Source organism: Syngnathus acus, chromosome 11, assembly GCF_901709675.1.
Source record: "Syngnathus acus chromosome 11, fSynAcu1.2, whole genome shotgun sequence".
Taxonomy (NCBI): Eukaryota; Metazoa; Chordata; class Actinopteri; order Syngnathiformes; family Syngnathidae; genus Syngnathus; species Syngnathus acus.
Genome location: NC_051096.1, coordinates 6621808 through 6645874, shown reverse-complemented (window position 1 = coordinate 6645874; position 24067 = coordinate 6621808). Strand labels below are relative to the sequence as shown.

The 24067-nt window shown below is 46.7% G+C and overlaps 2 protein-coding genes across 5 annotated transcripts; one reads left to right on the top strand and one right to left on the bottom strand.

Annotated features, from left to right (window-relative positions):
• Positions 1-177: 177 nt before the first annotated feature.
• tax1bp1a (Tax1 (human T-cell leukemia virus type I) binding protein 1a) lies at positions 178-11082 on the bottom strand. 3 transcript variants are annotated; one of them, XM_037263245.1, is made up of 18 exons: positions 10959-11082; positions 10075-10288; positions 8561-8663; positions 7968-8158; positions 7715-7870; positions 5974-6122; positions 5662-5752; positions 5407-5592; positions 5078-5329; positions 4812-5003; positions 4658-4730; positions 3831-4237; positions 2847-2873; positions 2644-2772; positions 2052-2238; positions 1763-1980; positions 1497-1579; positions 178-1411 (listed from the first exon to the last, which is right to left on the bottom strand). In XM_037263245.1, exons 2-18 carry the CDS (start codon positions 10261-10263, stop codon positions 1201-1203), a joined length of 2844 nt encoding a protein of 947 aa, XP_037119140.1. In that variant the 5' UTR covers positions 10264-10288; positions 10959-11082; the 3' UTR covers positions 178-1200. The 3 variants fall into 3 exon arrangements, with proteins under 3 accessions (XP_037119140.1, XP_037119141.1, XP_037119142.1); XM_037263246.1 differs by lacking the exon at positions 2847-2873 and having other exon boundaries at positions 2644-2704; positions 3829-4237; XM_037263247.1 differs by lacking the exon at positions 2644-2772.
• On the top strand, positions 11056-22899 carry hibadha (3-hydroxyisobutyrate dehydrogenase a). 2 transcript variants are annotated; one of them, XM_037263281.1, is made up of 8 exons: positions 11056-11179; positions 12420-12580; positions 12742-12851; positions 12950-13071; positions 18654-18787; positions 18955-19031; positions 21576-21732; positions 22159-22899. In XM_037263281.1, the coding sequence occupies exons 2-8, from the start codon at positions 12425-12427 to the stop codon at positions 22315-22317; spliced, it is 915 nt and encodes a 304-aa protein (XP_037119176.1). In that variant the 5' UTR covers positions 11056-11179; positions 12420-12424; the 3' UTR covers positions 22318-22899. The 2 variants fall into 2 exon arrangements, with proteins under 2 accessions (XP_037119176.1, XP_037119175.1); XM_037263280.1 differs by lacking the exon at positions 11056-11179 and adding an exon at positions 11368-11497.
• Positions 22900-24067: the final 1168 nt, after the last annotated feature.

Sequence of the window (24067 nt, the reverse complement as noted above, 5' to 3'; positions counted from 1 at the left end):
GACATAAGTGTTTTGTATTCGGGGAGGGGAGGGAGGGGGGGGGGGTCTACTGTCTTTCTATAAACGAGAAGCTGCTTCAATGTAAACAGGTACTTGCCTGAAAAAAATGCAAAAGTAAAGCCTGACCTGACAGTCAAGTTGTGTTTTCTTTTAAAAAAAAAAATGAAATCACGTGCGCCTGGATAAGTTCATTTATTCATTAAGATTTTTGTCATTCACACAGATACATACACACACACTGGCCTGGTGATTGGTGTGCAATTTTTAAAGCCTGAATAAACAACACCGTCAGGTAATGACAGAAATGATATGAAGCCACTATTCACTGTCTTTGATATCCAGAATAAGGTCCATGTACTCCGACAACTATGTCTTGGTCATTTTTTTTTTCTTTTTCGTCACTTTCGGCTTAAGCTGGATATCAACGATATGGAATAAAAGCTCAAATGTTCTCCCATTCAGTGTCTTTTTCCAGCTTCCTACCACCTGAACATAAAGCGGAAAAGTGCATGGCAGTCATCCATATGACCAAACCGAGGGCGGTAACAGTACACATCACACACATATTTCTATATGTACATTACATTCAGAATCAACATTTTTTATGGCAGATACTTTGATAACTTTTGATTTTTTTTTTTTTCCTCTTTCCTGAAGAAAAGCAGCGTTCTGGTTTGGAAGCGATCAAGTCTGTCAACACCTCACTTGAAATGTGTTTTGATTTTTTTTTTTTTTTTTTTTTTACAGCCAATAGCTTTTATAATTATTTAAACAATTTTTAACACATACCAGTAATATCCACATGCACAACCAAAGGTGCTTCAGAGAAACAAAGATGAGCTTTATAACGTAAAGGATAAAGTGGAAGCAAAGCTTATTGTGTCTTGGAGTATGAGAAGCTGTTTGAGAATTTATTGCATATCCTCGATAAGCAAGCTGCTATTGCAAGACACTAGTTGGGTCTGGTAGGCTCGCTCAGAATTTAACTGGTTAACTGCCATTATGTGTAAAATGAGTACTAGTGAATGAAAAAGAGCATACTAGCGCCACGGGGATGTCGAGGATATGGAATAAGTGCTCAAATAGCTTCGACATAACCTGTAACCTGCAAATAGTGCCGATGATTGTACACTTAACAACATAGCCGAACCTCTGACGGGGGTCGGGATGGGATCGGAGGAAGGGGGGGAGAGGGGGGCATCACTCAATCTGATCAAAGTTGAGCACGTGGCCGTCGAAGTGTGTGAGGACGTGCCTCTCGAAGAGTTGCTGCTGACAGTCGAGGGGGAACTGCTCGGAGCACACGGGGCACACCTTCCAGTGGCTCTCCACGTGCTGCTCGAAGCTGCTCTGCTCAAAGTGCGGCGGGAAGATCACCTCGCACAGCGGGCAGCGCTTGTGGCTGTCGCCGCTGTTGCATTGCCAGGTGACGAGGACAAGCGGAATTGAGTTTCAATGTGGACAGGTGGGCCCAGTCATACAATTGTGTCAACTACCTGGAGTCAAAGCAGAAGCCTCTTCTTGTTTCAGCAGGTCGGCTGGACTGATGGTCACAAGATGGCTGCGCCCCGTCGCCGGCCTACAACACACACAACGAGACCAACGATGGAAGACTCCATGACCGAAACAGGTAGGTAGAGCAAAGATTTCTCCCGTACAACCTAATAAAACATTTAAATGCCAAAAGGAGTTTATAATTGCGCAGAAATGCCACGGGATGGCGCTAAAGCATCAACGCCATACTTCAAATGAATGTTCTTACGTTCTGAGGTTCCTCGGGCGGGTTCTCCGCGTTCTCCGGGGGGCTGGTGCTGCGTGAAGGCTGGATGCAGACCACCTCTCTGTCCCATCCTGGCGCCGCCGGGCCGGGGTTCGGATTTGTAGGGGAGATCGGAGGGGCGCATGGAGTGGCGCAAGGTGGGGCCTCGGGTGGAGGGCGGCTCAGTTGCTCCGGAGTTAGCGAGACATCTCCTTCCTGATCTAGAAATAAATGTCAACAAATAAGATCAATGACTGATGATCTGGCCTTGGGTAGCGAACCGCTAGCACACCTTGCGTGGGGTCAGTGGCGTATGGGTTGCCAAACTGCAGCTCCGCGGGCCTCTGTGGTACCAATGGGGGCGGCGAGGGGTCCTGGGGGTAAGGCAGCGGGTACCGCAGCACCATGGGCCGCCTAACCTCAGCCCCTTCATCACGGGCGTCCTGCTCCCTTTGCCGACTCAGGAGGAGATGCAATTCCTGCCAAGGGAGAAATTGACTTAGCCAAAGAACGTCAAGCGGTCCCAACTTTCATTTCCTTCGACACCATCGTTACCCTTTGTGATAATATGTGACGCGCTAGCATTAGTAGCCTACTCATTACTGTAATAGGTGTCACACTTGGGCTTTCCCCTCCTCACCGACCTTGCCGGATGACTTCATTAGTGCTCTGTTAGCAGGTTTAACATTTAAACCAGGGTTGGGAAGGTGAAACAGACACGCCGCCTGGCATTTGCATGAAAGAATGGCACCGGGAAAGTAAGCAGGTAGAGAGAGATTAATTAGTGGGGGGAGGACAGGGGAAAGGACGATGTGACTAAAGAGCACATGCTCAAAAAAAAACCTCAAATGAGTCAAGAAAGTCCATTCCTTGCACAGGCCTACCTCATCTAGTCGCTCCTCACGTTTCAACTCCATCTCCTCGCTGATCCGCTCTGCCATCTGCCGCCAAACCTCAGCCCCTTCATCGCGGGCGTCCTGCCCCCTTTGCCGACTCAGGATGAGATGCAATTCCTGCCAAGGGAGAAAATTCATTTCGCCAAAGAAGGTCAAGCGGTCAAAACTTGAATTTCCGTCGACTCCGTCACCTCGCTGATCCGCTCTGCCATCTGCACCTTAAAACAAACACACAGAGAACGGCAAGTTAATAACTAGCAAAAGTGCATTTTAGTGCAGCTTTTAATTCATCTTGGGAGCGCCTGCAGGGAAACCGAAAGCAAACAATCCCTGATAACAGAAGTTTCATTGTTGATCTGCTATTGATCTCGGGCCGCCGAGAAACAGGATGGTAGTAAATCTGGGAGACACTGTGGGATAGTCCCATCGTCTCTCATTTCATCCCATTACTAAGATTCCAAATCCCCTCGGCTTCTCTCTCTGCTTCATGTCTGTCTGTCCGGCCCACTTTCCTAACTCTTGACTTGTGTTTGCTTTTTCCGCTCCCCCCCCTGCCCCAATTCTCTTTCATCTCCTTTGGTGCACCCCCCCCCCCCCCCCCCCCCCCGCTCCGCGCTCTGAGGGATTTATGGTGCAGCATTAGAGGGTGAAGTTCAGGTGGGGAGTCAGCAGTACCGACTGTCTGTCTGTCTCTCTGGCTTCATCCCCTCTGTGCCTGATGTAAACAGTCGTAAAACATGGCGGTTGCCCCCCCCCCCAGTTGGCCATTAAGAGACGCACAGGACACACTAGGCCCTCAACTCAGACAGGAGGTCCGATCAAAGACGGGGGTGTTGGGGTGGGGGCTTTTGCTTAGAGCGCCGATAAACAGGCCCGCTCTTAAGTCGTTATAGTCACGTTAACTCGGGCCGTTAAGGTGCAAGGTGTTCAGGTACTGAAAAACAGGCTCATTTGAACCTTTGAGACCTCAAACTTAAAATGGAGGCTTTTAACTAGTATTGACAAAGCCATTTGCCTTTTTTTTTTTTTCTTCCTCTGTGTACACTCACCACATCTCAATTAGGTACACAAGCAAGCCAAGGAGATCCGACAGAGCAAAATGCTCCGTTTTGATTGACGATGTCAGCGCGGCTTACGTGTTTAATTTTGTGGTTAAGTTTGGCAGTGGTGCTCACTCTAAATCGCTCCTCCTCATTGGCCAGACGTTGTTTGAGAGTCTCATTGATGGCGCACTGCTCCTTCCACTTCTCCTCCATCAACGCAAGCTCCTCCTCCACGGAGTTGCTGTGTTCCCCCTGGGCCGTTTCTTCTTCTTCCCCTCTTCTCCCCTCCTCCTCCGGAGTCTGCTGGGCCTCGGCGTTCCCCTCGCTGCCCGCCCACTTTGTCTGGACCTCCACCCAGCTCGTCAGCCGCAGGCTGTCCTCCCTCCTCTCCTCTTCCAGGTCCGCCTCAGCGCTCCCCGTCGACTTTGCGGTCTGCTTCTCCTCAGTCTCTGTGCTGCTGTGTGTACATTCCAGGTTTTCCAGCTCAGAGCTGATTGTCAAGGTAGAGGCCTCTTGGAAGGCTCCTGCCGCAATACTTCCTGCAAAAAAAATAATAATAATAATGTTCCGGTGACGTGTCAACCAAATGTATCAATTAATAGTAATTTATTTGTCATGATTTTTTTTAGCCTTGCAGTTTAAACACATTACAAAAACAACTTGGGACTTGAATTCCTCTTAACCAACGCACAACACATTGTTTGGCGTATGATAAAAAAAAAAAAAGAGCCAACTGGAAGGCCGTCATTGTGCAAATTGCACTGCCAAGTGCAAGACACAAGTTGTAATTTATCGGCACGTTGGAAGCTTTTGACACAAGGTATTCGCTTTCAAGTGGGTTACATATTTCCGAGGTTGCCTTACTTGACCTGCGAGAGGATTTTATGACGTTATATTGTTGAACGTTTAAATTGTGAATCTATTAAGGATTGTTTGTATGCGTTTATGTTAACTCATACCTGCAGTGGGTGAATCAGGGCTTGGGGTCAGAGGCTCCAAGACCGTCTCGGTCGATGCGTTTCTCTTGTGCTCCTGTGCGGAGGAAAGCGTATGCAAATATGCGGCTGTGTAATGTTTGCTGAGTCTTTCTGGTTTCGCCGCACAATCACTCACCGCGTGCGACTCGCTCGTGTTCAGTTTGGCCACCTGCCTGCGGAGCCGCTGGCACTCGCGGTATTTTTCCTTGTAATGCTCGGCGGCCATGTGGAGGCGCAGCTTCAGTTCCTCCACCTCCCTCTGCAGCTCGGCTTCCACCTCGGAGACGATCAGTACGCTGGGTGCCAGCTCTCCGTTGGTCCCGACGCTCTGTCAAATGTCAAATATTTAAAAACGGAATGTACACTGAATGCAATGAACTCGACAAATTGTGATTTACAGACCACGTCCCTGTGCGCAGAGCTCTTCATGCGGTCCAGTTGGCTTTCCATACGCTGGCACTCGGCCTGCGCTTCAGCCAGACTGGCGCGGAGCTTGTCGGCCTCCAGGCGGGCGCGATACAGTTCGCTCATGGAGTGGTCCCGGGCGCTGGCTGAGTCGCGGAGCTCCGAGGCCAGCAAGGCCGCTTGCTGGCGAGACGCGGCCAGCTGCTCCTCGGCCTGACGGAGTTGTTCGCGTAGACGTGTCAGCTCGGCCTGGAGAGAGATGCAAGGTAATAATAGTAAGTTTTTTTTTTTTTTTTTTTTACGTCTGTCATCATCTTGCATACCACCTTGTCCATTTTGAGTGTGAGCAACTCTTTCTCCAAACTGTCCCGCTGGGCCACACAGCTCCTCAGCCTCTCCAGCTCCTCCTGGAACTGAGCGATGGTCACCTCCCGGTTGAGCTCCACAGCCTTAAGCATCTGCAGCTCGGCGCTCAGCTTGGTGTTCTCCAGCTCAGTGCTGCGCAGATGGGCCTGCACGAGTGCTTATTTATCAAAAGCTCAGAAGGACAACTCTTTGAGGTGTGTTTTTTTTTTTCTCACCTTGTAGCGCTCCCTCTCGTCTTTCTCGTTCTTGAGCTGGCTGTCCAGGTTGTCTCGTTCCGCTGTCAGCTTCTTCTGACGGTCACGCAGGCTAAAGAGGTAATTAGAGTCGAGGGCCAAAGTGAAGATGGACCTTGCAAACCATCTGGCACAGAGCACTCGTTTGAAAATATCACCTTCAATGACAAGCCTACTTCCCACATGTGTTTCATTTGATTAAAAGGCAGTGACGAAATCTTCAACACCTTCATTCAACACTCTCTCAGAAAGGAATGATGATAGATGGACACTTACGCACATCCCGTCACTCACCAGTCCATCTCCGTCTCTTTCTGCAGGGCTCTCTGAGTGACTCCCAGCAGGTCCTCCTCAAGCTGGCGCACTCGATCCGTCGCCTCCGTCAGTCTCCTCCTCACCTCCTCGCGCTCCTCTGACATACACTGGGACGAGCGCAGGAGCTCCTGAGGAACAGAGATGTTGACAGAGTACGATGACATCAAAATCGGTGGCATCGTTCAGCAGGCCGAAGGTAAATCTCACAAAATGCCAATGAGTGAATGACAGATGGTTAGCGCTATGTTGCGCTGTGTGGTAAATGACAGAATGTCAGTTTTCGTCACGTGGTGCATCTTCTCAGGACGTGTTTGAACGTGTGCATCGATCAGTGGCAAAGAGCAGTAAATCAAGAGAAACTAAAATCAGTTGTCACCAAATGAGAGCGCTTCCACTTCCTCAATTGTAATTTATTTACACCGCAGGCATGCGCACACATAGTTGTGCTAGTTAAGGACAAAAGAAAGGACTGTAACGTCCAAAGTGGACATGCACACAGTTTGCCCAGAGGCCATGACTCTTACAGGCTTGGCTCTGAAAATCATTGTATGATTTTTTTTTTATGGCTGCTGTTTGGGAAGCACTTTAGCAGTTCATAAAGACCTTATAAAAAGTGTAGTCATAAAATTAGCAGCCGAAAAAATGTACTTAGCATCTCGTGTAAAACTCAAAAGGATATTTTCATCAGGAATGCCTACTGTAAAATAAATGTGTGTGTATTACCCCATAATTTAGTTTGCCCTTCATAAAAAGCGCAACAACAAAAATCTAACTCAAAGCAGCTTGCTAACTTTGGACCTGCACCAGATATCGCCGCTAGAGGGCGTTAGCACACAAGACTCCAACAACACACGATAATAAAATTATGATCACATCTTCCAGCCAAACCGCGTTGTCAAATTTGCCATTAACACTAATAGTAATCACATAACAGTTTATGAGTTTGACAGTATAAATTTCAAAATATTTCTTCTGCATACATGAATGGTGTTTTTAACAGTCAATTTAGTAACTATGAATTTCAATTTACCATTTGAAATGAAAGTGAAACACAGACAGGCGGCAACAAACAGCGAGAAAGCCATCGCGTGACTAAGGGGTGTTTGTCCCTCAGCTTGGGCCTGGCGGTTTTGTGGACTACCCTCCTCTCATTCCACACATGGCCGAAAAGGCTTTGCGAGCATAATGAGCGTTTGCGTAGGTGTGTTTGTGTGTGCGTTGGGTAGCCCACTGGACCTCGATGTGCACGTTTGACGTCATGTTTGTTAACTCTGTGGTTGCGATGGCATCGTCCCTGACGCCAGATGCCCGGGAAATCGGAGTCGCCATTTCGTTCCAGCCCAGTGAGCCGGGTCGTTAAAGCCGCAGACAAAGACTGCCGTGCACACTAACACACACACAGAGTTAAACAGACGCACACATGCTGAAGCTAATTGTGTCTCTCTTGAGCTTGGATGCAGATTATTCAGAAATCTGCTTGCCTTTGAAGAGTTCAGACCTGTGATCACTGGCGAGAAACTGGCTCGGGCAATATAATGTGTGTGTGTGTGTGTGTGTGTGTGTGTGTGTGCACACGTACGCCTAAAAAAAGTACTCCACTTCGTCACCTTCATTCCTGCATAGGCCTTCTTGTTTGCGAAATATTTACAACAATGACTTTCCTTCCTCTCTATGTTGTAGTTAAAAAAAGGATTAAGCTACATTAGTTGAAATATCTGACCTGGTTGTGCGTACGCAACAGGCAACACGTCTCCCTCTCCTGCTCCCGCTCCCGGGAAAGTCGTTTCTGCTCCTCCTGGAGCTGCTGCTTTTCCTCCTGGAGGAGCCGCATGGCCTGCAGGAGCTCCCTGCGCTCCTGCTGCGCCTCCTCCACCCGCTGCCAAATAAATCATGTTGAGGGATAAATATCGTTTTATTGTGTGCCACTTTGTGGTGTGTGTGCTCAAGAAGGGATCAAATCTAAAAATTCACACCTCCAGCAGGCCAGTCTTGGTGGTGACCACTAGTATGTCAGAATTGCTGTCATCTTCACTGACAGTCAGCAGTTCCTCGTTGGGTGTGGCTGACCTGAACTGGAATGGTGTGCTGGCCCCTCTTATGTCACCGCCATGCGTCACGTAACAGAACTGGTAAAATTCCCCATCAGACTTGGGGACGTAATAACCTGGACGATAGAACAATGGACGTAGCAGACAGAAGAAGTCAAAGAAAATGGTCATTTCAGGCCTCCCACACTTTGAATGGTGGAGATGTTAAGTGCAGGAAATCCGTCTGCAAACTACTTTTAACTGACTAGTGACACACCACAGCATGCGCTCATATTTTCATTGTGTAATATTGGACCGTTCCAGGGACAGTAAAACTAGTTTGCAGGCCCTTCCCGTGTGTGTGTGTGTGTGTGTGTGTGTGTGGTTTCAGAGGCGCTTCGGTCCCAGGCCGACATTTGCGGTTATGTTTCCTTATTAAATAAAAGTGCTGCTTTTTATACGCGTCATAAATTTGTGAAGTTACTTCAGAAAAGCCCAAGTCGACACACACTGGCTGAAATTGTGTGTGGATTGTGTACCTTGAAAGACCACAGTCGTGTGCACTGTACTTCCTGGTTCATATTTTTCAGGCATGGGGGACCACAGGAAGGTGTAGTAATCTCGAGCTGTGCTCCAGCCAACCTGAGGACACGCGCAAAAGCATGCAAGTCGTGAGGTGAGTCAGCATTGCTCAGGGTGAATGTCACAAATTTTTATTTCTGTAAGCAGATGATGAACCTCAACTTCCTCCTTTGTCATAAACCTGTTGCTCCAAAACACATGTGCCGTAATTGTGGCACGGCTGATAACCTCATTGCTATATATGAAGAAAAAATGTAGCAACACAGGAGTTTGGCACTTGGATGGCAGTTAGTGGCTCTGCAAGTGAAACATGCCACGAAACGTCTTGACGGCAGCCAAACCTATGAAAGCGTTGGAGATTCACATGTCACTCAGAAACTCTAAATCGAAATTGACTAACACAGCAGGTATGTTTATTAACTGCGACAAAGAAAAGCAGAACACGAGGCTTTGTCCTTTCTATCTTGGCCCACCATGTCCTCCCGCCAGCTCGGCTTGCCCGCTCACGCGTGTTTGCGGAACGGCGAAGAGACATAAATAATTTTGCAAATTGCAGAGTGAAGGTGACTGACGTTGGCTTTGGTATGGTGCGGCATTCCGAGCACAGCAGTGATGTTATAAGGTAATCATAGGCACGGTGACTATCAATCATTCCGGCAAGGTGTGAGCGAACAGTGCGATGACACCTAAATTATACTTCTAGCGTGGCGGGTTTCTCCCCGCTCACCCAACAAACATGCCACGACCAAAATCCTCCACGGGGCTTTTTAGACAGCTGTTGGCTTTGTCACATTTCAACTAAATCAACATTTGAACAGACAAATGTATTAAAGGGTTTATGGGGAAAATTACTTGAAGACAAAAGTTGACAAATGTGTACAAATGCTGCTAGTGTTTACAGTCAATATACACACGTAGGGAGGTTATGACCACTTTCCGCCACTAGGAGGCATCGGTGCACAACTGAATTAAAGCAAGTGAGTTTGTGCAGTGAGTCATCCCTGTATCCTGGCAGCTTCCACTCTCTCTCTTTCTCACTGAAACAGACGTGAATTGTATAATGCTGAATGTTGTGCGGAATACTGTCGAATACACAGACAACACCCAGATCCAATAGAATTGCGTAAGAGCACAGACATCAGACATGAGGACCTAACCATCAAACGCGTTTAATTAGCACGGATTACGACAAGCCATTTTCCAATCGACTTTTTCCAAATAAACTTCCAACAACTTTATGTTGTTTTAATTGAGCCGGTTGATTTGAAGTCGACGTCTTACAACAACAATAAAATGTTTGGGTTTTGACTTTACGGGGACGTTTCATTTCTTACTTTGCATTTCCTGTTAATTGGGGCTTAGATTGTATAGTATAGTAAACGGGAGGGTGGCGAGGAGGAAATAGAGACAGGATTGAAAAACACAAATGGATAAAGATGTTGTGGGTCAACATTTGGTCATTTGATTTTACCTTAAAGATGCCAACCCAGTCTTTCGGGTGTGGTGGGATGTAAGGAGTGAGAGTGTAGCGACACTCTAGAGGTGCCTGAGGCAGGAAACTTTTGCCAACATTCTGGAAGATGACATGGGCAAAGTTGGACGTTTCCATGATACTGACGCTGCTGCCAGGTGAGGTATCCACCACCTGGAACGAGGACATTGTATCTGCCGCTCACTTCATTTGTCTGTAAAGGAAACAAATCAAAAGACTGGGGTGAATATCAACTGTGGCTTTCACCTTCATAACCAGCCCTCCTGAAGAAACTACGATTTGACCCCAAATGAAAGAAAGTTGGACATGGCTGCTTCTATCAAATCTGCACATCAAAAACAAAGGTACACATGATGTCATGCACATTATTGTACAAGATAAAAGGACAGTTGCTTTATTATATACTCAAGATGGTTGCACCGATTAACTGAGTGTTTTTCCATTGCTATTACATGTGGTGATTCATGACAAATTTAGAAAATACATGACATGTTGATATTTGCTCCTGTCATCTTCAGAATCATTAGAATGCAAGAACTACACGTATAAACAAAAAGCTGAGGTAAACAAATGCCAAGTTACAATAATCATTTGCTGCAAGACCTAGTACCCAATCCAAAACCCTTGTTATTGTGGCTATGCACACTGCAATACGTGTCCTCAACTTTTGAGGATAATCCGATCTTGACAAAGTACGCAGGAGTCTCATCGTTGCTAAGCAGCTAACGTTAGCCTGGGAACAGGCCATGTCGTGTCAAGTCATTATCTTGCAAAACATTGCACTCGTGACGAGGCATGCACACAGAGAATAGCTCAACCGACAACATCACGGCTGCCAAAACGGCTGCAAAATTAAACAGTACCCATTTTAAAGAACTCCGAGTGTGAAAATAGGGATTAATTTGCGCGTAGATCGTTGTTTTGGCCCCTGTCCTGTCTGCGATGTTGTGAAAGCGCAGACGATGATGATGATGCGCCGCTTCCTGAAAGCAAACCACTGACAACTTCCGGGGATGAGGAGGCGACTACGGATGCTGAGCCTGAAAAGAGATTAATAAAAACGAACAAAAGCATGAAGCAAAAGGTATTTTCTGGTGTCATTCTTCATTTCAATCCACCCTAAAGCACATTAAATAAATACATTTGAGGATTGCGCACGTTAGAATAGCACATATCCGTGAAAACAAAGGCTACCCCGCCTTGGCTCATTCCTATTGGCTAATGTGACAATCCTCCAACTACAATTGGTTGATTTAGCTGTCAATCATTCGAGACGGCTGAACACCGGCGTGTTAGCTGTCACTCTATGCAGACTGTTGAGGTCAAGGGGAGAAAAGCATGGCAGCTTTATTGAGAGGTTGTCGAATTATTTTGCAAAAGTGGAATGTCAGCCCAACCTTTGGTAACGTATCCGCCCATATTGTTATATAATTTTCTTTTCCCCGTCTCAATATTTCCGTGTGTTTGCACAGAGAGAATGCGCACTTACCTGACTTCTGCAGCATGGTAGCCAATGCTAGCTGTGTTAGCAGATTGAAGTCATAAGTTGATCACCTGCTCTGCATTCGACATGCAATAAATGCAACATTAAATGATTTTATTTGTATGCGATTTCAATTGTTAATGCTAGTAGCTAGTAATAACATGCAAGGTCTTATAACAGCATCTTTTCATCAACAGCTGGATTGTCTTGCAACACCAAAAATGATATATACATAGTCCTTCCCTAAAATGCACGGTTAATTTTCTAATCAAGCCTATATAAGACAACAAAATCAACCAGTACTTGGCACAATTTTTTATTTGCAGCAATCACTGCTTATTGTTTTTTTTCTATCAGAACTGTATCATTTGTAACCCTTGCTGCCTAATTAATGCCAATGTGATAAACTTTCTTTACTACGGTTTGGCAGATTTAAGATAGTCTTAACATTTGCAGTTAAAGCCTTACTGTTGTCTAGTTGGTGCACTGCCAGTGTTTAGTATTGTTAACCTGCCAGAACTTTGGCTGAGCCTGAACTGTTTAACAGCCTGGCCACAATTCCCAAAAGCTGTCTGCAAGTGACCTGCAGAGTGATGACGTGACGCATTCTGCACAATATTTCCATAGAAATATTTTTATTATGATATTTCATCTGATTCTCATTGCATATGCAGTGTTTTATTCATCACCAGTCTTGCAACAGGCTGAATCACACTTGGCGTTTTATCGCTTAGCTTCTCACAACTTTATTACCGCCTGCTACTGTACTGGACTGCACTCCTCCTTGGACTTTCAACTCAACAAAATCAAATCTGTCTCCATTTATTCCCTCTCAATTCAGCATCAATGCGGTCTATGGCCTCCAAAACACCCATTGGGTTTATTGGTTTGGGAAACATGGGGAGTCCCATGGCCAAGAACCTGCTGAAAAATGGCTACCCCGTTATTGCTACTGATGTCTTTCCCGAGTCCTGCAAGGAGCTGCGGGATCTGGGTGCCCAGGTAACACACTTCAAGACGACACACAGTATTGTGTAATTTTGTTCGTCATATTCGTTCATGATTTGTTAGGGTCATAATTTGGTGGCTCTGTGATGAAATGCTGCAATTCACTAAAAGCTGTCCTAAATCAACTTTATTCATAAATGTATTTATTTTAATAGGTAGTGGACTCCCCTGCAGAAGTTGCTGAGAAAGCAGACCGCATTTTCACCATGCTTCCATCCAGTCCAAATGTCATCGAAGTTTACACGGGCCCCAATGGCATTCTTAAGTAAGTTTTCGCCCTTGATTTGAGTGCAACACGAGGAAAAACAACCTTTGAATTGATTGGTAGATATGCAACTAAAAATCTTTCTGGTTTATCATTAGGAAGGTAAAGAAGGGAACACTTTTGATTGACTCTTCCACCATCGACCCCGCCGTCTCGAAAGAGATGGCGTTAGCCGCTGAGAAGATGGGCGCCGTCTTCATGGATGCACCCGTGTCAGGAGGTAAAATATTTTGCACTACCACTAAATATGTTTCTTTCTTTTTGTAGCATCAAACAGGATAGAAAATGTCTTCAATTTTAAAGTCTCGTTCCCATTTGAACTTTGGATATTAAAGAGCCCGGCTTTATTTCTCGCTTAACAAGCTGCTCTGCTGTTAAACATAAAGGAATAAAAGTAAAGAAGAATCCAATTGCAGCAAACGCAGTGACCCCATTGCCAAGTTCCTGACCCATTCTTTGTCAATTTAAACCATGGGACCTTTTAGGTTAATACCACAACATGGGTTGTAATTAGCGAGCCAGTCAGGTGCCATCTCAAGCTTTTACTGCTGCATTTGACCAAGAGGTTTTTGAGGCAAGATTGAACTTTTAAGTCCTCATTATGTCGCTGCTGTCTGCTCGTGATGGCTTCTTGACAGAGCACAGGATCGCCAGTCGCTCTTAATGGGCCCAGCCTTGCTGGAGAAGTCCCGCGTCAGAGCTTTTTTTCATGTTGATGGAGCAGTAATGGCGGGTATCCCGTGTTCGTGCCTTTCAAGTCAGATAAAGAGTCATAAAGAGGGGAAAAGCTTCCCTCACATGGAGTAGAGTAGAGTAGAGGAAAGGAGATAAGACGAGAAGGAGTTAAACTGTCCGTCACGTCGGGGCTGGTTTGGACTGGCGGGCAAATTTGGATTCCGGAGTGGCGTTCTGACGCACCAGTCTGCCATTCGGGACCGGTAGCTGACTTTCGATTGCGCAATGGCGAATTAATCACGACACACTCCGCTGCCCTTACAAACAGAGACTGGGCCTATGGCATGTTTACCAGCTGGCGTCTGCAGCGAGTGAGTGAGTGGAGATCAGAGCTTTAAGCCAGATACTCTCCCTTAACACACACGCTGTTTACATACGGCAGACAGCGAACAGTGTGCGTGTACTCCTCTGTGAAGGTTGTGCTTCTCCTCCTGTCTCCCAAATAAGCCTCTTTTACTAGCCTGAGATGACCAATGATTGACCCTCGACTATGACTCGCTATGCCAAACATCTTCTTCTTGTTAGCATACTATTTAGCAATTAGCAAAGGAATTCACGGGGGGAAAAAACAAAAAACTGTGGCCCATGTGTTGATTGTGTTCTTGCATAACTGAAATAAGATTATTCACGTTTGTTTCTCGAATGGGAAATTGTCAACGTAAAGGATAACGAATGAATGTGCTCTGCCCTTACCAGGAGATGGCACCCTCCCCAAATAGCAATAAAAACTGGGCTCTGTGACAAATTGGCCTTCTTCACTGTTTGAAACATTTCACAACAAGCACAGCACAGCACTGCTGTGAGTGACACACTTATGATTCTTGTTTAATTTCTCGCTCTCTCTAATTCGACATTAGGGCAGCTAATCAAAGGAGAGGTGGAACCGTGGTGAAAATCACAAAGAGACTTTGGACAGTACTGGACAAAATTCATGCAAATGACGCTGAAGTTTGGTGTGCCCTCCCTCACACAGCTGCCTGTTTGTAAAATGCAGCGCTGATCCACAACAAAACAAAGTCTGATGTCCCAAAAGTAGGGTGTTGGCACACAACATGCAAAAATAGACCTTTTGGCTAGCAAGTGGCAGGGTTGTTAGCAGTAATGAGCCAGAATGCCTGCCTTGTGTTGCTTGGTGTCTATTTGCCCATGGTGGTGGTGTGCCACATTGCTAACGCATGATGCCTTTAAAAAGGACCCCGAAAAACTTTCATTGTGTTTTTTCCCAGCAATGGGAAAGCAAGCTGCAAATGAAAGTGGGAATAGGCAATCGGGCTGATGCCGCTCATTTGTGAGGTCTTAAAGTCTTCGACTAACAGCACATTTTTCAAACCAAGGCTGCCACCGGTTGTGTCTTTTGTTCATCTTGAGAGTCAAATATTGGGTACATTTAGAAATGGCAGAATTTGTTCTTCAGAGACACAAACAAACATTATCAAACTATCCCCAGTCAAATAAACTGAAAATGTGATTGATTTTTGTACATATCATTTTTATAGGATGGGAAATGAAATTTCTCATTCGATGTCGAACTACTTGCATTTGAGAAATTGGCCGCTCATTGATCATAAAAGTAACAGGAGATCACTCAGGCCAGGTTAATCCAGTCTGAGAATGGGATTAATGAGACGATGAGTCCCGGAGCCCAAAGGTCGGTTAGCGGGAAGGGGGCGGCGGCGTAGTTGCAGTCTGTCATTTTGATGGCTAACCAGTACTAGCGAGACAGCGGCCCAAAGACTAGATTAGCATAACAAGCCTCCCATTGACGGGTTGTAGTGACACACTCGGGGGTAGCATCGATGCAAGGGGGGGGGGTGCTGATGGGAGGGCGTCATTGGAGCTCATGCTCCAGATGGAGGTAGACCCAGCAGCTGTGGACTGGCTCTCACTTCCCCGATGTCATCTGTTGTGTACGTTTGTGCGTGCCCGTGTGTGTTTGCGTGCACCCGGACAAAGAGTCAGCTGGTGAATGAGTCGTATTAAGCAACTCTGTCCGTCAAACGTAACTCCGGTGTCACTCACGGAATTAGCATGGTGTCACTTGAAGGACAGTTGTGATCACCGTCATTAAAACGTTTGTGTATCGGGTGCCTGCCGCCTAATTGCGCGCCATTATTAGCTGGCACTTTTTTCCTAAATGAGCCTCATCGGGTGAGAGAAAGGATTGATTGCGGATTTCTCCTTCGCACTCCGTTGTCTTGTCACCTACCATTGACCAGGCTCCCCCTCGCGGAATTGAACGCTGATGGTAATGATGGCGATGATTATTAAAGTGGTGGTCAATAGGGCTTTGCAAACGTCGCCCCTTCAAGCTATAAGATCCCTAAAATAGACTCTGCTCGTGTATGATTCAGTTCTCATGGTTTTGCAGGAATTACGATAAAGAGTTTCTTGTGAACACGAATGAAGTTGGCAGATAAAGTGTAACTTTTTTATACGTCTGTGTGATTTTGGCCAGCCCATTCCCTTGTACGGTTTCACTGAATTTACTCGATATCCGTTATGGTTTTAATGGCGCCTCGTCGGGTTTTTAATTTGTTTGAGAAGAAAATCTTCCCGTGGGTGTAATTATAATGGCCGACCACATGTGGCCTCTGAATATTCTAACCCCCGCTGGCTTCAACTGCAGGCAGTCAACTCCCATTGATAGACTCCAAACTTAGCTGGGAAAACTTGGTTGCAAATAAGGTTGCATTTGTTTCCAGCAAGGAAAATCAAGTTGTGGTGTGAAATGTGTTCGACAGTGGTGCTGTGAAAGTCGCAAGCTGTCTATGAGATGATTCATTGTTTTTCTTTTGAGTTGTGAGCAAACATTTCTGTCACGTGGAAGTCCATTCATTAGCTTAATGCTAACACACAATGGAAAACTCCTTAAACGGGCTAACTAAACTAGCATAGACGTTGGATCTTTTCAATGTAAGAACATTGCCGTTCTTCAAAAGGAGCTTTGAGTGTAAAATCTTAATAAGGACATGTGGATTGCATTGGTTGTTTGTTTTGTTTGGTGTCATGAAAATGGCGCTTCCTTACGAACCGACTTAACCGACGTTGCTTCTCTGATGTCGCTTTACCTCCGCAACGTTTCAGCCCTCTGACGTTAATGTTTAATGACGTGCTGCGAAGCATCTGCCCTAATAATGTTTGATCGACTGCTTGTTAACTTTTGCTGCGGGAGCGGCTCGGATGAAGGCGAGACTGGCGCGTATGTGCCGTGGGCCGCATGTGAGCACGTCGCAGCGCCTGCCCATCTGTCATACAGCAGCACGACGCAGCCAATTTCCATTAAACTCTCAAGATATATGCACCTTTTCCACTCGCCGTGATTCTTCTGTGGGCAAAAAAAAATTGCTGCCACTTTGGATTCCGGGCAAGCACAGCTAATACTGGAGAGATGGACAATCAATGGACATGGTCAGATGACGAGAGAGGACACATGCTATCTCTAACAAAAGTATTTCAGATCCCCTGAATAGAATAAGTGGAGGAAAATGAATGAATGAGTGAGTGGCATTACAGTAGACCCCCCCCCCCCCTCCCCCCCACACACACAGGCGTGCACATGTTGTCTCCCCCTAGGGGGCGTTGTGTAGTTGCGCACTGCTAACGATCCCCGACTGTCACTCCCGCTGGGATGGATGAGCCGGTGCACCCAGCGCTCAAGAAGCCTCATTAGGATTCCTCTTTAATCCGTCTCTGACAGAACTGGCCCGAGAACGGGACGTCCCTCTGCACACGCCGACCGATGCATATGTGCATAATCTACGCCACGAGAGTGTATCGTCCCGCATGGACGCCGTGTAATGACGCACACACACACACGGATGAACTTTAGTGTATGCACGTTGGACTGAGTCACCGATACTCCCACACACACAAGCATGCGCGTTACGATCATGATTTTTTTTTTTTGTGGGGATCTTCCATCATTCCGGCATGACCACTGCTTATAGAAATCCTCTACACATCATAAGAGCTTATTAGGGTGATTAGTTAATTTGAGGGAAGCAGCGTTGGGAGGTAAGACGAGGAAGATCGTTATTCTCCACTGGTGTCTCCTCTTTTCTCTCTTGCTTTCCCTTTGGTGAGTTGTATTGATCAGCACATCAAGTGTGTTATCAATAATTGCCTCTTTAGTTGTCCACAAAGCGTGATCTTTGCTAATTAAGCAGCAGTTGTCGCACTGCCCTTTCCAAGTGTACGCGCTTACTCTGCCGCTGGAAACAAATCGACTTCAAGGCTTGTTCTCATCCTCTCCCTGATACCATGTGATTTTTTTTTTTCCCCCTCTTTCTCTCTTGACCTCATTTTCATATCATATGACTTATCCTTGAGTTTAGTTTTGCCAATCCCTGTTTAATTATTAACATTGCCATTATTAGGTGTTCAGTATTAAAAGACCTTTCATTACAGTTTCACGACCCCCCAAAGAGATTCCTCTCGACTTCCCTTTTGGAAAGCTAAAAGTGCAAACGTGCATGATCTAGCAAGCCATTTTTGGCTCCTTTTTGACCAGTAATCTGTTGTGTGTTTAAAGAAGCATTTAAGAGGTGATGCTAGCCTGCTCTGAAAAGAAGTTATTGTTTCCCATTAAGGACTCTGCAGAGACGGGAGGGGACGTTGGGGTGGGGGCTGTTTTTGCCTCCCACAACATGGCACGCTCCTTAAGCCATCAGGCATGGGGAGGGATGCCTAATTGAACATGATAAAGTGTAAAGTTAATTACCCCTCACGCATGTCACTGATAGCCCCAAGAGGAGGGGCAGCCTCAGGCACAGCTGCTGTCTTGCGTGTGTGTGTATGTGTAAGAGAAAGGGCGGTAGGACAAAAGGCAAGAAATCCCACGAGGGTTGTGCAGTGGATGATTGCAACAATCGGCTTTTAAAGATGCGTCTGTCCCTCTGGTGCTCGGGCTACTTAACACGCCGGTCCCGCCGTGGCTGGAACACAAGCGCAAAGTGCAACGCCGACCTTTTGAGAAACAGTCAAGTGGCCGACGTAGTAAGCGTATGTTTAGCACATGTATTGAAGAGAAGTTGATCACCTCACTTAACGCTCATATGATGTGTTCAGGTGTCGGTGCTGCCAGTCTGGCTAAGCTGACCTTCATGGTGGGTGGCGCGAAGGAGGAGTACAACGCTGCGCAGGAACTGCTCACCTGCATGGGAGCCAACGTTATCTATTGTGGACAAGTTGGCACCGGACAGGTAAAAAAAAAAAAAAAATGCCAGTGGCGCGCAAAGGGGTGGCCAAGGGGGACCGCCTCCCCAGGCATCCACTTAATGTATCAACAAGTTTCTATTTGCAAGTCATTAAGCCAAGGTGCCACTGTAATCCATTTTTTGTCAATGAACATTTCCTAATCTTCTTAAAGGCTGCAAAGATCTGCAACAACATGCTGCTGGCCATCGGCATGATCGGAACCGCCGAGACCATGAACCTCGGCATCAGGTATGCTCATTCCAAACCTTCTGAGTCGACAGTATACCCGTGCTAGTATTTACTGCTTCTCTCCGGATTTTGAAACGTTGAGTTTACGAATGTGCAAAAGAGGTCAGCGTGGCCCTCAAGGATCTGTTAAAAAGATGGATGGAGGGGGTGGAGTCGCTGCCTCTGATTTACATCTGCTGATTGAGCTCTCACCAAGATCCTGTCGGTGGACACCACTTAAATCAGATATTATAATACGTATTTCCCCCGTCAGGCTACTCAAGTGTTAATATTCTGTTTTTTGATGACTTTTGACGACTTAAATGCCACCGTGAACCTAGTTTGGACGCCGCAATGAGTGCGCGCACGGGCCGAGTGCAGCTGTGCCGGCCGGCCCGGTGTGACTGATTTATCATTGCTGAGACAGAAGAGGAAAATTGGCATGAGGCCTCGCACATAAATCCCCCCTCGCTCGCCCACTGAAATATGGACGGCATTAAAAGAGCAACATGGATTTACACATGGCAGCATTGCACAAACACACGTTGCCGCATTATATGCCGACACACTCAAGTCTGTGACTTTTACCAAATGACTATGCAGATTATGATAATGTCCAACAAGTATATCTTTTTTTAAGGTTGGACCCAAGTTAATACACACGCACACACACGCACTGTGACATTCCAAAATGTTATCGCGCAAGACTTGGCTAATAAAGCCGGCCTTTCTCAAAACAAGTGTGTCGTCTTACCTGTCCATATGGGGACGAGCACACCATTTCCTTTCTCGCGCACATAGTTCTTTTCATGAAGCTAATTTGTTGATCTCAGATGGAGGCTCGGCCCGTCTCCACCCGAGCGTGACGTTCTCGGAGTGCAAGGAAACGCAGCGCATGACAATTATAGGCACACACACACACACACGCACACACGCCTTTTTCCTCCTTCTGCTTCCTCAGCCCTATTTGTGTTGGCTCCTTATTTTATTCTGTCCTTTTAATCCCTTCTGCTCTCCTTTGCCTCATTTGTGCCTGCTGTAATTTCTGCATGCAGTCAAGCAGTCAGTGAAGGGTTAGTGTTGGTTAAGACTGCACAGAAAGAATAGCAAAAGTGGCCCAACTGTGAGTTGTTTTTTTTTTCCCCCCCCAATCATGAACATGAAAGCAGAGGATTTATAGCTTGCGTACACACTTAGACCCATGCAGGTGATTTGAAAAGGTCGTGACACCAGACTGCCATTTTTAGCAAAGAGGAATTCAATCTTCCTCTCATGGCCGCCTGAGTGAATTGATTAGCGCTTATAAATGTGCTTGTTGCCTCTATAAATGAAACAGTTAAAGCTCGTGTGCGCGCGCTCATTACCTCTTTAGCGTAATAACAAACAGGAGTCGGGCTCTGTTGTGGCGTGGCATGAGGATGAGGAGCTAATTGCTGTGCTGCAAATCAACTTCACCCGCTAGCGCATAAACACGCTCGCATCTCCGTCGGCACGTATCTTTCATCGGCGGTTTGGGTCGCCGCCTGTGACTATGCGTGCCCGTGACAATCTTGTTAAAGCGTGACATGTCGCTTCGGCCACGCAAATTACCGCAGGGAAACCCAACACCTCCGTAGCGCCGGCTAACAACCGTTTGAGCGGTAACGCCCGGCAGTGCCACGGGAGCGGGAGGGGAGATTCATTGATTTATCGTTAACAGAGGACAACAGCTCGCCGTCAACGTCCCCGCTCGTCGGAACAAATGATCCGTGCGCTCGGACGCGCTTTATTGTGCTCCCGGCCCGTAACCTTTTCAGCTGCTGACCCAGAACACAAGGAGGGGCTGCCATGTATTTGGGGGCGGGGGGGTGATGTCAAACATATGTCCCCTCGAGTCCTCAGACGGGACACGTCAGCGCAGGAGATGAGGAGGAGCGTGGCTGGAAAAGCCATCAGAGCTCGGCTGATGCGGCATTTCCAAAACCGACGCCACGAGGCCGAGACGTGGAGAGCGTGTCAATGCGAGCCGTCCGTAATTACTTAGTAGACGGCTAGTAAAAAGCTAGCCGTGGCTCGGCTGTAAGAAGCTATGATGGTTTAACAGTCACGTTGAGAGCAGAGCCCACTTACGACGGCGAGCTCCACGAGCGACAGACGCTGCAGTTACACCCTCTCCGCCGTCACGCTCGGCACGGCGTCACGCTCGGCGCCAACTCGCATGCATAATGCTGCAGCCGGCGGGAGGGAGGGAGGGAGGGAGGGAAGAAGAGTGACAGTGAGGTTTATGGCTCCCCAGTGCGACTTAAACCACTTCACCTCCTCCTCTTCCACTTTTTGCTTCATGAAAGAGGATTGATAAAGGATGGACGTGGCGCTAAACATCAATACTGCATTAGGCGGCATTACAAAGCCTTCAGCCATTAACGCTGAGGAATGGCGGCAGCCGGCCGCAAGGTTCAATGGGGGTCATCCGCTGCCCCGCACCCATTTGTCTCCATGTTTTACTTGCACCCTGCTTCATAGATTTTATGTGTACCAGAATCTCTTCTTTCGAAATATACATCGACTCCGTCTCGTCCCTTTTAGGCTGGGTTTGGACCCCAAGCTTCTGGCCAAGATCCTCAACATGTCCTCGGGTCGCTGCTGGGCCAGCGACTCATATAATCCCGTCCCCGGTGTCATGGAGGGAGTCCCTTCTGCCAACAACTATCAGGGAGGCTTTGGGACGACACTCATGGCCAAGGTACAAAGCGCTAGCTTCAAAATGTGATAGAAGATAGTTTTCAAATGAGCAGATATTCCCCACACTGTCCCTTTAAACGTGTTTAAGGTGTGCGGCAGGGGTAGCGTTCAGCCTCGTGTGCGATTTATTGTGTTACATTTCGTTTTATTGCCATTTGACTTGGTTTTACTACTCAGCTCATTGGTGAAGCTCTCGCTATATAGCGCGACTACACCGCTATGGTGAGTCCACATGTATGAGGTCCGCTACCTCAATCACAGTCACCAGCTGACACATTTAGAGCTTTAACACGTCTGCTCGCTTGGTCCGTTTGATGGTCCATATGCTCCTTTTGTGGTCCAGTTGTCGAGCTGCCATATCCATAACATGTATACCTATGCGCGTCAATGCAGCAAAAGCTTATTATTCTGTTTAAACGCTATCCAGGATCTCGGCTTGGCCCAAAACACAGCCACCAACACCAAGACGTCCATTCCTCTCGGTTCACTCGCTCACCAGATCTACAGAGTTATGGCATCCCGCGGCTACGCCAACAAGGACTTCTCATCCGTCTTCCAGTTCCTGCGGGAGGAGGAAGGACAGTGAGCACAAGACACACACAAAAGTACAACCTCACACTCAACCCCCAACAATCCTCAGGATAGTCGACATAGTACACAACATTTACCCTCGTTGTCCTTAAATGGGTTTTTTTTGGATACCAAAGTTACCAATGGATGCAATTAGCATAATTTTCCTCAGGATGATCATAACAATTGTTGGGGTAGGTTGTGACTTCAAACTAGGCTTCATTAAGCGAACGGAGCTGATCCTTGTGAAATCTTTAGCTGTTACCTTTTGCACTTTGGGCACGCTGTACAATGCTCAGGGGGGTGTTTGATGTTACGCAAACTACTTGAATTTATTTCTATGCCACTGGAGTATTTTTCCACTGTTTCAGTTGCGCACCGAAAATATTGTTTCCCGTGGTCTGTTTTGAATTTTTATTTAAGGCGTGAGCAAGGAACGGTTAGTTCATGGCTGCTTTCAGCAAATGTACATAGTGTATATTTCGTTTTGTTGTGGCATTTAGAAAACTGTCGAAGACTTTTTGTCTGAAAAATTGTCGACATTCTGTCTTTACACTGTGGACCTAAAATGTTCATTAAAATGTCGTCTGTGCACTTTCTTTTGTCGGTGTAATATCGCTTGCCCATCGGCATGTTTACATTGAACTACGATTCTAAATTGGTGCTTCCTTACCTGTCTGTCTCTCTATCATTACAATGGAATGAGGGAGGAGAAAAAAATGTGGTTTTGTTTTACTGAACTTTTGTTTTTGCTTTGTGGGCGACTCTCAAAAGTAGACTGTGGCTATTGCGTCATTGACTCATTGGATCGCTGTTCACAATAATGGCTGACTGGTGAAAATCCCCCTCACTTAATTCTCAAATTGGACTTCATTAATGCTTTAAATAGTCTGCTCTACAAATAAGACAATAGCTTTGAGTCTAGAGATTCCTTCGCCTCTTGTCTGGCCTGCTGAATTAGGCAGCTGATTCATATTCGGCCTGCTTAAATTTGCCTGTTTTATAGCCGGCGGTTTCCTCATTAAAGGGCAGATGAAAGCAGGCCGTAAAGGCGTCGCGGCGAGACTAACTTGAGCGCTGACGTCGGAAGGGGACGCGACCGAGACCCGAGCCGCAAGACCTCACCCGCAGAGACAGGCGCACTGCACTGTATTGTGTGGGCAATTGGGCAAAAATCCAGTCTGATGTGTCTTATTGTAAGGTATCGAGTACTCATCGAGTCAGCTGATATCAGGCACTGATACTTAAGAATATATATGTATGACATTATAAGTCCTCCTGGACAGTAGCTGGTGCTGTAATATGGCAGTTTGACACTTTTTAGCTCGAACATTTTAAGACTGAATTTAATGATCTACTTGGTCACCGGCCCCTCCCCTAATTGCTGCCTCAGCTTTAAAAGCCCGCTGCTATGATAAATACCCAAAGTGACTTTCTTCATTATTTCCCCATGATTACTGTTGTTGGATCCTCTTTGCTGCTTAACGTCTTGTTCTTTAGAAGCAATCAGAGCAGCAGGGGGTCATGCTGCATGGCCGGCCGGCGGTGGGGGGGGGGGTGTTGTTAGCTCCTTATAGCATCCGAGTGATTCATGCCAAAAGCACCCAAAGTGACATGTAGCTAAATTAGCTGCTGGAAACTCGCAGCTATAATAGCTTGCCCAGCAGCGCATAACAAGCCCCTCACTGTAAAGTATTGTGGACTTGATATCTTTGCCACAACACCGCCAATAATAATTTAGCCCGGGGGCCGTGGCGGCAGCATCT

What these genes read in the sequence shown, in the direction of transcription:
- tax1bp1a (XM_037263245.1), bottom strand. Translation starts at nt 10,263, where the DNA reads ATGTCCTCGTTCCAGGTGGTGGATACCTCACCTGGCAGCAGCGTCAGT. An exon ending in ACTGGGTTGGCATCTTTAAG is followed by an intron (nt 8,664 to 10,074) that starts GTAAAATCAAAT and finishes GCGTGTCCTCAG; the next exon opens with GTTGGCTGGAGCACAGCTCG. An exon ending in CACGACTGTGGTCTTTCAAG is followed by an intron (nt 8,159 to 8,560) that starts GTACACAATCCA and finishes TCTATCGTCCAG; the next exon opens with GTTATTACGTCCCCAAGTCT.
- hibadha (XM_037263280.1), top strand. Translation starts at nt 11,434, where the DNA reads ATGGCAGCTTTATTGAGAGGTTGTCGAATTATTTTGCAAAAGTGGAAT. An exon ending in GAATGTCAGCCCAACCTTTG is followed by an intron (nt 11,498 to 12,419) that starts GTAACGTATCCG and finishes CTCTCAATTCAG; the next exon opens with CATCAATGCGGTCTATGGCC. An exon ending in TGCGGGATCTGGGTGCCCAG is followed by an intron (nt 12,581 to 12,741) that starts GTAACACACTTC and finishes TTATTTTAATAG; the next exon opens with GTAGTGGACTCCCCTGCAGA.